Source organism: Apus apus, chromosome 1, assembly GCF_020740795.1.
Source record: "Apus apus isolate bApuApu2 chromosome 1, bApuApu2.pri.cur, whole genome shotgun sequence".
Classification (NCBI taxonomy): domain Eukaryota; kingdom Metazoa; phylum Chordata; class Aves; order Apodiformes; family Apodidae; genus Apus; species Apus apus.
In genome coordinates this window covers 144,542,538-144,555,400 of record NC_067282.1, presented here as the reverse complement: position 1 = coordinate 144,555,400, position 12,863 = coordinate 144,542,538, and the positions used below count along the sequence as shown (strand labels likewise).

Sequence of the window (12,863 nt, the reverse complement as noted above, 5' to 3'; positions counted from 1 at the left end):
CAAGGCTGTGATGAGCAGTGTCACTTTTAAGTGGTGTCTGGTTACCTGAAGAGTCGATCAGGGGTTGATATTGATAGTATTGCTTAACATCTTTATTGCTGACCTAAACCAATCAGGACAACAGGATAGAAAGAAGTAAACCCATGCACCTATACAAGCTGGTGAATGATTGGTTAGGCAGGAGCTTTGTAGAAAAGGGACTTAGGATCCTGGTAGACATCAGGCTGCATATGAGTGTGCCCTTGCATTAGTGAAGGTCAGAAGCATACTGAGCCGTATTAGCAAGAACACGGCCAGCATGTTAAGGTATTTTTTTTCCTTCTTATGACTTCTGAGACTGTATTTGAATACTGTGTCCAGTTCTGGGCTTCCTACTGCAATAAAGGCATTTCTATACTGGAACATGATCACAGTCAAGAGTTTAGGGGCCATCAGGATTGCTGAGGACATACAAGGAAAGGCTGTTAGAATTGTGGTGGGTTTGTTGTTAGTTGTTTTTTGGTGTTTTTTTTTTTCTGGAGGAAGAGAAGGGGAGATTTTACTGTTGTCTTTTTGTACCAAAGTCAGCAAGTAGAGAAGGTTGCTTAGTTACATAGTGAAGGTGTAAGAGTCAACAGTTCCCATTTGAATCTAAGAAATTCTAAGAAATTCCAGTTAGATAGAAAAATACTTCTCTGTGAGGATTATCAATCTGTGGGAAGTTCTGCCTAGAGAATTTGTAGAATCCTCTGTCCTCAGAGGTGTGTGGAACTTGCCTGGGCAATGTTGTGAGCCGTCTGATCTGATCGAATCTACTTGTAGCAGATGGTGGACTAGATAACCTCTAGAGTTCTCTTTCAGCCTTAAATAGTCTGTGATTTCATGAGTCAGTAAACTCACAAGCGTGTAGAATTAAACTGTCCTTGTATTTTTAGATTATTAGTCAGGTCTCAGGAAGTGTGGTATTTGAGTTTCCTCTCATTACTGCCAGTGTTTATGACCCATGGATTAGTTTAGCATCATCTTATGTTTTTACTTTTACAGCGAGTGGAATAAGGGCTGAAGATTTTCTTTGACTTAAAATATTCTCAACCTCACAATTATTTTAGAAACTATAGAATTATTGACCTTGAAGACTAAAAGTATGTAGAAAATGGGGGGTGGGGGAAGATTGCCATTGTTTATGCTGTATTGTTTTTAAGAATTCTCAATCAAGGTGTTGTGGGGTTTTTTTGCAGTTCTAGAGAGGTAACTTTTGGGTAAGATAAACCCCAGATCTGAAATGTGACAGCAGTAAACAGTTCAAAAGTCTATGAATGTACAGCAAACACAAACACAGGTTGCACAGTGAACTTTGGCTTAAATATTTAAAATACAGTCATTTTGAGAATACAAGTAGAATTTAGCTAGCTAAATCTATTTTTATCTTCAGAGTACTTATATGTTGTTGGTTGTCTTTTTTTTTTTTTTAAATCTGAAGATTAATGAATCTGGAAAAAGTTATACTGGATTTAAGAGATGTGAGCTGACTCAAAGTTTGAGTAAAGGAAGAAGAATATTAGAGGAAGACTAATACACTTTAGTTCCTCCACACCACCCCCCTGCTATCCCCCACATCCCTGTTGTGGAAGTGCAAGATTTTCTGTTCAACATCATTTGAATATATGAGTAATAATTTTTTTCAAGATGTGGTTTGTTCAAGCTTGAGCTCATTTCCTAATATTGAGGAATGCACTGCTCTGAAGTGGTTTATAAGTTTAGGTTGGTTTCCTCATTGGATACATCAATTAGCTGTTAATTCTGATGCTGGTTTGGGAAGGATCAAACAGTGGCTAGGAGTAGTGATACTTTAACTGCTACACAGGAGAAAATCGATGCTGAACTGATGGGTGAGCTGTGACATTAATAGCATGACAGTGAAGTTTTAGAGCAACACTACTGGTGCACCAAAGTGCACAAGTGAATGGCAGGCTCAGATTCTGTTTCAGTTGATGTGCCACTGCAAAGTAAGGCCACAATTGCAGCACATGGAGTATGCTGTAGGGATGCTACACTAGATGAGTTTGAAACTGGCAGGAACTGGCAAAGGAGGGAGTTAGCAGGTAAAGCTGGAACTAGGGAGGCATGGAATATGGTCTGTGTAATAAAGCATACAGAGAAGATGGGGGCTGTTTTAGGACAGTATCAGTTTGGAGTGGTTAAACAATCTGCCTGGAAAATAATGAGCTTTAGAAGTTGTAATTTTTTACTAAACTTGTTCATTCAGTGTTTTCAATGTCATAATGTGCATTAAGGACAAAGTCAGTGAAGTCTGATTCACTCTTAACTAGGCTTGCAAATGAGTAAGAAATTAAATTTGGTAGAATTTATTCAAGGCAGCTGTTAAGGTGCAGATCCTTCCAGATTATTCTGGGACATCCAGCAGCAGGCATGACAGGAGGGTAATTTGACTGCCAGGGAATTTCTTTCTGAGCTCAGATACAAAGAGGGGGGAACATGAAATGTGAAATTCAGGGATGTGGGGATACTCAGGAGGAATGTAGGCACATTCCCAGGGTGCAGGGATGGAATTAAAAAAGGCAAAGCTGACTGGAGTTAAACTGGAAAAGAACACGAGAGACATCAGTTTTGTGGGGTTTTTTTTGTAGGTACATTGGCAAGAAATGGTAGGGCAAAGAAAATGTGTGTGATAGAGGATAGTGGAAGAATTAAGTTTAAGAGTAATTTTGACAATACTCAATTTAAAAAATAATTTAAACAGATTTTTATTTCTTTTTCCTATGGATTGCATTGCTCCATTACATGAAGTGGATGATAGTCCTGTTCAGAGTAATTAGTAATTTAGAAAATAGAGAAAATTCTTGAGAACATTTAGAACTGAGCTTAATGTTTTTATTTCCCCATCCTTCAGTGAAAAGTTGATAGCCAGCCTTCAACTGAAGCTGATATTTAAAGTCCTTCTGATTGAATAGTCTCCTATTTATGTATGTGATTTTATCTAAGTAAGACATAAGACCAACATGTTACAAAAATCATATTTCATGCTGTCTGATTTAGTAATTGGAGATTTGCAGAAAGGCTTTTCTTTACCTGTAACCACATTTTAATAGAGGAAATTGAAGCAAATACCTACTAACTGCTGGTTCTGCCGTTTCACGTGTTGAACTGCTTTTTGATGTTACTGTGTAGTTGATGCCCTAGTTCTCTAATCTGCAAGAAAAAGTATTACTGATGTGATTTGCACCAGAGTTAGCTTTAAATGTCTGTAAGTAAACTCAATATATTCTAGAAGGTCATTAAAGATGTGATCACTTCTTTCCTTTTGTAAGGGCGAATTCTTTTGTCAGGCTTTGCACAAACATTCGCAGATGCACTCTAGAAAGTGGAAATAATCTGCCTTTTAGTTGGATTTAATGTTTTATTAAGTTTGTACGATTCTTTGATTCTGACTTAATTACATATAATTCAAAGTACTCTTATAACTATTAACCTGTTGCTGCTCTAGAAGATGGCGAAAGTCCTATAAAACTTCCTGGGATAATTGTTCAGTCACTTTTTGTCTGTTATTTGTAAGATTCTTTTTTTTTTTCCTGTGGGTGTAAAGGAAAAATCATGCTCTTCTTTGGCAGTCATGTGGGTTCTGGCCATATGCCTGTGCAGGGTATGGTCTTTTTTAAAGAAAACCTCTAGCAGCTGTGTAGTGCAGTCTTAGTTTCAGCCTACTAAAATATTGGTTATTTTACTGTCTCAGCGGTCAGTATTTACTACTGTCACCCGGTAAGATTGTCGCTACCCAAGTTCATAACGTTCAGTATAATGTCTTTGGCCAGTATTATTAAAAAATTCAGAAAACCTTACATGGAGAGAACTCTCGTGGTGATCATCCAGTGAAGACAGAAATCATAAGCTTTGACAGCCTTACCTAGGTTTTTAGGTATGTTTCACATCACTGTCTAGCCAGGTAAAAGGTTTATTGTTGCAGCTGTGGTAACTACTGTCCTTGGCACTAGTGTACTACCAATTTGCATCATGAGGGTTCAAGCAGTTTTTTGACATCCCATTGTATATGTGATTTTTATATGAAATTTGGAGACTTGAACACAGTAATAGCAACTGGTGTAGATAACGATTGAAACTTTTAATGGAATTTAAAGATAGGAAGTCAATATTTTAATGTCTAAAGGCACTTTCTCTTTGCAAAAGCATAGCTATAAGGATATTCTTGTGAATTTTATAACCATTGGTCTTTAATATGAGTCATTTGCATGTAGGGGTAAGGTTTAGGGATTTTCTCATTAACCTAAAAAAAGTTCACTGAAACTGCTTAATCTTCTAGCCTGAAACTCTCTCTGCAAAAGAATTGATGTGTTGTTTCCATGGATGCCAATAGAGCTCTAGAGCAGTGGTCTGCAAACCCTTTTCATCCTGCACCCCTATCAGTAAAAAAAAAAAACACGTTTGAGCATGCACCACTAATACCTGTAGATTTAGTTGTAAATTATACACATGTACTATGGTACTATGTATTATGTACATTATAAAATATAATAAAGAATGGAAATTAAAGATGAGATAAAGATTAAATAAACACTTTTTCTACTTCATTAACAGCCAATATAAGCAGGAGAGCTAAAGGCTAGAGTGAAGTTACATATGAGAATCCAGCAATGTGTGCATTAGAAGCAGGTGCCTCTGCAAGAGTTTGATCCCTGTATGTGAGATGGATTGATTTGTCTTCCCTTTTTACTTCTGTATGTCTTGGACTGAGAGTAGGAAAAAGACCAAATGAAATTTAATAACATTCAGTGGTCTATTTTACACTGGCTTTTCACACCCATGAAACAATTGGATATTTTACTTTGTTTATTGAAGAATCTAGGAGTATTTGCTCTTTTAAATTTTTGTAACATGTAGGTTATCTTGGTTCTGTTTGGACTAAAACATTCTGATGCTTGTGATAGTTTCTCTCAGTGCTAGGATTTGAATCTGTGTAATCTGTGTTTGGGACATCTTTCTTTGGAGAGTTTTTGCTAGGTACTCCCCTATAAACAAGCTTTCATAATCTTTAAGGAAAATTTAGCGAACTTGGCTGTTGTTTTTTCCCTCCAAATGTTTAATTTTGAGCAGGAATTTATTTCACAACCAGTTTAGGAGAGAACAGCGGGATCTGTAGTATATTCTTTAAGAAGAATAATAGAATCATAGAATGGTTTGAGTTTGACGGGACCTAAAAGATCATCTAGTTCCAACCTCCCTGCATGGGCAGGAACACCTCATGCTAGGGCAGGTTGGATGAGGCCTTGAGCAACCTGGTCTTGAACTCCAGAGATGGGGCATCCACAGCCTCCCTGTGCAACCTGTTCCAGCATCTCACCGCCCTCACAGGAAAGAACTTTTTCCTAACATCCAACCCGAATCTCTCCTCTTTAAGCTTCAAACCATTGCGCCTTGTCCTCTCACTGTACACCCGTGGTAAAAAGCCTTACCCCAGCTTTCTTGCAGGCCCCCTTCAGATATTGGAAAGTTGCTGTAAGGTCACCACGGAGCCTCCTCTTTTCTAGGCTGAAAAAAGAAAAAAAAAAAAAAATCTTGTAAGCCAATGAGCCAAATAGTGTTTATAAACTTAAGGAAGGGAGAGCTTTGCTGGCCTATACTAATCTTAATACATGATGATTGTAAATTTCTTTTTGAATGTGAAATTTGTCACTTTACTGTGTACTATCCCAAGGAGTTACCTCTTGTCCTTCTCCCTTACCCCTTTAATTACCACGTCTTAGCATGTCGGACCTTACCCGCTTTTTTAGAGCATGTTTTGAGGTAGTGATAGCATGGCTTTAACATGGTTGGCTTCCTAAATTTATGCATCCCAGTCCTTAATGTGTCAGCAAACATTATACGTTATTTAAAAACTAGCTGTTTTAAAATTGGCGGGAAGTGGCAAGGTACAAATAAGAACGTGGGTAGAGCTTAACTTTCTAGATAAACTAAGTATCTTCCTTATATGTTTTTCAGACCAATGTGTCTGTTTGTGGGCTATTAGTGTACTGTGATCTGGATGGTTGTGGGGATTTTTTTACTGAAGTTCAGCAAAAGAGAAATTACGTCACAACACTATCTGCAACAACTTTAGTGGTAAACAAGGACTTAAAACCTTCAGTTAGTCAAATTCTATTGTACAGTGTTACTAGTCCACTTGGTTAAAGCTGTGGTGGGCTTTTTTTAGAAGTACGATTTCTTGCTGTTCCAAAAATCATAGATACAAGGAATGATGTTAAACATGTTTCAAAAGACATAGCTGTATTTCAGGTTTAGTAACAGCACTTGCAGAGGTTTGGGTTTTTTCTTCATTGTGCTGCTTGCTTCTACGGCATGCTACTTTGAAGCCAGAACTTTAAATAGTCAGAACCATGTCCTGATCTCTGAAACCGCAGAATGTACAGTGTTTTAGTTAAACACCTTAAGTTAAGCACTTTCGTGTTGCTTTGACTTTTGGCAAAGTGTACTGTGAGAAACATTTAATAACCTATTGATAAGAGAGAATTCTAGGTCGTCTTCTTATTTGGATGGTACCATAGAACTCTAGTAATACAGAACATCAAATGGAGAATTGCATTTCCTTCTGACAATTTTCTCTCCCATTCTTAAAAGGGAGGTGATGTCTGGAAAATATATGTCAAGACCTCTAGTCTGTGAACTTTCTAGAGATTTGGGACAGGAGTGAGAGAACTGCAGCAACTCTTTTGAGAAGTAAGAACGGGTGCTGAAGATACATTCTTCTGATTTTTTTTCTGGGAAGATGCAGGACTTGAGACATAATACTAAATTTAGCCACTCCCTAAAATACTAACACTACTTGCACATGCAAACAAGGCACTTACCACATAGCTTGTCAGCATTTGGTTTCTAGTAACTTCTTGTCACTACTGAAGTACAGCAGATCAGTTTATCCTTAGTTGCACAACCCAAGGTGAAGAAACAAAGCTGATTAGGCACTCACTAAATTAAATTTTGTTTATGCCTTAAGAGATCTCTCAAACCACTAGTACAAGTGGCATTAGAAGACAACTTCCTGTGTCCTGATTTGCTTCGCTGTCTTCAGACTTTTTTGTGTCATGTAAAATTGACAGGTGCTATTTATAAAACAGAATGAACAGGTTCATAATTGGGTTTTAAATTTTGAATATTCTGTACTCACTAGTAGTTATGATGCTGACTTATTTCTGTCATCTGGTTTCTCAGTGTGCAAGTCTTCAATATGTGTAGAAGCAGGTAAACTAACTTAAGAGTACCCACATAAGTAGGATCCCAGCTGGTGGTAAGGAAAACCAAAATGAGACAATGTATGAGCATTTTTTACATGCTCTAGTGATTTTTTTTTTAAGGTGTTTGTTTGTTTGTTTGTTTGTTTCATTTGTTTTCTGTTTTTTTAAATCACAAGTTACCTAGTGCACTTGGGTACCCACTACATTTGAGATGCAGTGTGGAAGGAGGGACTAAAGTTGCCTAGCAGTCTTAAATGCATAGATGAGGGAAAGGAAATTGAGCAACTTAATCTTCATTTTTCTTGGAAAAAGGCTTAAATATTTGGATGGAACATTCTTCAGCACATTTGAAGATGTTGGAATTTTTTCATACTGCTTTTGGTATGTTAGCTCTAAAATGTTGCTCATTAGATTATGTTTATATTGAAGGGTGAAGATGTCAACCGGACACTTGAAGGTGGGAGGAAGCCTCTTCACTATGCAGCAGACTGTGGACAGCTTGAGATTCTGGAATTTCTGCTATTGAAAGGAGCTGATATAAATGTATGTACATTGATTTGCAAACAGATGTTAAGTCTTACCCTATGACCCCCTCCCACTGCCCTCCATACACACACAAAAGATTAGTGTAAGTGCCTAAATGGTTACTGAAAGACTTAGATCAAACTAAAAAACTTGATGTGTTTAAAAATATTTGAGGTGGTCTCCTAGAGGACAGAAGCACAAAATTCTGTTTATTAAATGTTGGGTTTTTTTCTCTTTAGGCACACTAGGAAAAGTTGTTTGTAGCTATGAAATTGTAAGTTTCATTTGACCATGATTTGAAGAAAAAAAAAAAAATCACAACAAAATGCAATTATCATGAAATACTTATTACATTTGTTGGAAGGGACTTCAGAAAACATTACAATGCATTCTTGGGCAGGGCAGGGTAAACTCTGTTTCAATTGGGATGCTAATATTTTCTTTTTTCTTTTTCTTTTGTTTTTTTTTTTTTTTTTTTTGAGACATTCCTTATTTGTACAAATGTAGTCATTTTGCTGTAGATTAACATGCATGGCTTTTTATCTTGAGAAGTCTTGGCTAGGTTGTGTTTGCACTTAAGAATAGCTTAGTTCTCCATAAAGTGGGGGTTTCTAGAGGCTGTGTTTTAGGATACTTGTCTGAAAATTAATGTATAAGACATCTTAGCTTTCTTCCTTAACAAAATGCCTTAGATTTTTTTCCCTGATGCCTGGAAATATTCTTTCTTAGTCAGTTCTCCTAACTAGAGAGGATGAAAAAATGGAGGAAAAAATAAGAACGTTTCAGTTGCTCCATTTCTTATGCTTTCCAGGGCTATAGTTTAGAGAGGAGAAGACAGCCCAAACAATGTTTCAGCCAGAACTGGTTTCTGAAGTCAGGCTGGCTGCAAATCAGGAGAATTAGGAGTAGTGTTTCTAAATTGGGCAAAAAGAGTCAGCCAAAATCCCACAATTTCTATCATTGGCTTAAAAAAAAATAGACAAACTTTGGGATGCCTGGAATTCTTAGGAAAGAAATACCTTTCTGTTAGTTACCTGTTTTGTGGTTGTGTTTTGTTTTTTTTTTTTTTGCTTTTCTTAAACAATGACTTACCTTTTAAAAAGAAGTGTAAAAAATTCTGAGGGAACGCATTTCCAGATAATAGTCTTAAACCCTTACCTTCACTCTACTGTTGACAAAAAAAAAATTTAAAAAGTTAGGTGTAAGCTTTTAACTGTGTGAAATAGTGCTTCCAATAACTGTGTCTCAATTTACAGGCTCCAGACAAACATAATATCACACCACTCCTATCAGCAGTCTATGAGGGCCATGTTTCCTGTGTGAAATTGCTTCTGTCAAAGGTGAGATAAAAATCTTTAGAACAAGTTACGTGTTAGCAAAGTACTTGAATATGATTTTTTTTTTTTAAGATTATAATGTTTCAGATGAATTCAGAACATCAAACAAATGCTGTCTTTGTTGCTATTCCAGAGAGGGTACTCTGATTATGGAGAAGATAGTTGAAGGAGAAATTCCAGGGATTTTGCAGTGTAGCAAAAGTAACAGTGACCACAAGAGTATTGTGAGCTCCAGCTAGAGAACAATTAGTAGCAAATCAGGCAATTAAAAGAATAGGCATTCCTTCAACAGACAGGGTGGAGTGGGATTTAGTTTTGGCAGCTGATTAAGTGTTTCATGTGATGGAATCTCCACTGTGAAGTTGCTCAGAGGTGTGGTTTCCCTCTGCTTTTGCTAGATGACTGAGAACTCATCTGGGTTGGCAGAGTGAGGGGAAAAACAAGTAAAAAGACAAGCTTTCTCTGTTACAGATCTTGTGAATTCTGACCTGGGGAGAATAAGCTTAATCTGTTTCTCTTCTCCCTTTGATTCATGTTACAAAGGCAATCCATTTTACAAAGCAGTAGTTACCCATGTTTTGTCTCTATTCATATATGCTCCTTCTTGTTATACCTCACTTTGAAAAGAGGAGGTGAGCTGCCTTCTCAGTATATGAACCCACTTAAATCATTTGGCCAAAGGATTTTGTTCTGTATGATGTTTTCATATGCCATTTCCAAGGTAAAATGGCTTTCCTAATGCATGAATTTCACTTATTACCTTTTGTCACTTCTCTGATCCTGTCTACTGCTAGTTATACCTTCTGTGAAGAGATGCTGTGACTGTTAATGTAAGATTCAAATGGTGCATCCAACACACTTAAATCTGCTGAGAACCGATCCTTCATTTAGGACCATTAAATACATGTTAACAGAAAAAAAGATATCCTTTATCCCATGTTGTGTTTCCTTCCATTTCTGCTTTGAAGTGTTTTGCATTCTAAATAAGTTGCTAAAGTAATAAATAAGATGTCTTAAAATCAAGTTAATAAGTGAATTGCCTGGCAACTAGTAAGGATTGTGCATTCATTGTAGTCTCTGTCAGCAAGGGCATTAAAGTCTTTTTTGAACCAGATTTTTCATGCAGTTTGTGAGAATGTATTGATCTCTTTACTTGATACAATTTTAATGGAATTTGTGAAGTTCAACAGTCGTAAAGATGAGGTAATCTTACCAAGATGCACAGAGTGCTATAAGAAAGTGAGCTTGAACTAGAATATGAGCTTAGAAAAATGTTACTGCAACTGGATAGTTTGGGAAATCTTGTATTTTCAGATTTCTTCATGCAGAGCTTAGGTGTTGTACCTTCTCTGCTTGCTTCCGTTCACATGGACTAGCTGATAGAACTTAACTCGTCAGCTTCTTCTGTTTAAGACAGATGTTATGTAAAGAAGTTATTCTCTTAATATAGTTATTTTCTGACCCTTGTTTGAACATCTATTTCACACATTTTTTGTAACATAATCTGATTCCATATGTTATTTGATAGTAGATACCTTGGAGATCCAGTGGCCCTTATTGAAAGTTCTAAAAATTACCAGCTGTTTAACTTTGACTGTTTAGCATTCTTCCTCACTACTTTTGGACTGGGATATATTTTTACTGTTGCTCTAGATGCAGGACAGTTACTGAATGTCTGATGTTAGTTTTTGTGGGTAAGAATCAAGGGAAAGGCCAATAAGGCAGACATCACAGTGGGAGTCTTATAGACTGCCCAACTAGGATTAAGAGGCAGACTAAATAGTCTATAAGCAGCTAGGAAGAGTCTCAATATTGCTCATCCTTCTTTTTTTACTCAACCCTATCATCACTGTCATTAAGCTCTAGGCAATCAAAACACTCCTTAATATAGAGAGCCAGCCCACTGCTTCTCCTTTTGTGCCTCTCCTTTCTGAAGAGTTCGTAGCCATCCATTGCAGCTCTCCAGCTGTGTCAGCCATCCCATCATGTTTCCATGGCAACTAAATCATAGTTTTTCTTCTGCACAATGGCTTCCGGCTCCTCCTGTTTGTTGCTCATTATGTTCATTGGTGTAGATGCACTTCAGTTGAGCTATTGATCCTGCCACTTTTCTGAGGGGAGAAGCCCTAATTCCTACCTGACCATTCTCAGGCCCTTGCGTGGTTTCTGATCCATCATAACCCTTGTGTCTTTGCTGCTGCCTGGCTCTCCATTTTCCTACCTTCACTGAGAGGGCACACTGAAAGACCTCACTAGCACACTGTCCCACAAACATTGGTGTGCCACCCCCAGGCTTATCTATAGTGAGCCTGGCTTTTATTCCCTTTCCCCTTCAAACCTATTTTAAAGCTGTGTCAATGAGTCCTGCTAACTCCTGTGCTAGAATCCTTTTCCCCCATAGAGAGAGGTGCACCCCAGCTGTTGTCAGCAGGCTTAGTGTCATGTAAACTGACCTGTGATAAAAAACCCGAAATCCTGCTAGTCACACCAGGCTCAGAGCCAGGTATTGATCTACTGGCACTTCCCACTCCTCAAAGGACTTGTTCTCTAAACCCTTCAACAGCTTAATTCCCCTTCTCTACAGGTGCTCTAGAACCTGTGATGGTTTTATAGAGATCTGCATTTGAAATGTGATGAAATATTTAAGGTGGTAAAAAGAAAGAGTTGAGGATCAGGATTTTTTAGGTATGTAGTTATGACATCTGGGCTACAAAGCTTGTGATAATCCATTGAAACAGCTGATATACTCGATGTGATAAACTTTGTCCTTCATATACACTCACTCTTACTAGTGAGTTGGAGGAAATTTCCAAGGTTGGCACAGGGTGCCAGGATGACTTGAAATAGTTTGAATTCTGTTCCTTATCACCCTTTTCAGCACAAAGAAAGGGCCAACTGAACGCTGCCAATTGGTTGTCAGACACTTTTCCACCGCAGATTCTTCTTCAGGACAACTGTACACCAGTCAGTGAGTGGGGCTCATTCAGTGCCTTAGAACAGAGCCTCAGAGAGCAGGCAGCTCTGATTTTTGCAAGGAAACTGTGCATTTAGAGAAGAGCTCAAGTATGTGAATCATGCCATTTGTTACATGAAAAATTAATTGTGAGATAAAGGCAACTCAATCAAATGTATTATGAACAGCCCATTTCATGTTGCAGTCCTGAATATCACTTTTAAAAGCTGTGGTGTTTTCATGTTTCTTTAAATGCAATTATTTAACATTACTTCTAGAAATGTTTTGAATTTTATTGAAATAACTTTAAAAAAAGTTGATATTTTTATAGCTTCCATCGTTTAACATCACTTTTAGAAACTCTCTCACAGTTTATTGAGTTGGCTTTATCTTATTGTGACTCTTTCTTTTCTCACTTTTGATTTTGCCCTTATCTCATCATGAGATAACCAAAGACAATTGCAGAGTGAACACTTCTGATGGCCAAGCACAGCAAAGGTATGAGATTAATTGGCCAGCATGTTACAAATGATGTGACTCATACACTTGAACTCCCCTATATACACATGGTTTTCTTGCAAAAAAATCAAAGCACTGGAAGCAGAGCCACCTGCTCCCTATGGTTCTGTTCAAAAGTAGTGAACATGGTTCTGTTCATAGTGCTGAATGAGATTCTGCTCTCAGTGCTGACTGAGCACCATCTGCCTGTCAGTGGTATAGAAATGTCTGGTGGTGAGTTGACCTGTGGAGAGTTGGTTGCAGCAGAAAGTTGTCCTAGAGCCTTCTGAGAAGCAGTAGAAAGCCAGT

The 12,863-nt window shown here is 37.6% G+C and overlaps 1 protein-coding gene across 1 annotated transcript in view; it reads left to right on the top strand.

Annotated features, from left to right (window-relative positions):
* The window catches only part of MTPN (myotrophin), a 39,056-nt gene that overhangs the window by 16,782 nt on the left and 9,411 nt on the right, over positions 1 to 12,863 (top strand). The window contains exons 2-3 of the mRNA XM_051640877.1: positions 7,671 to 7,784; positions 9,023 to 9,106. Coding sequence (XP_051496837.1) covers positions 7,671 to 7,784; positions 9,023 to 9,106 — 198 coding nt within the window. The remainder of the gene's footprint in view (positions 1 to 7,670; positions 7,785 to 9,022; positions 9,107 to 12,863) is intronic.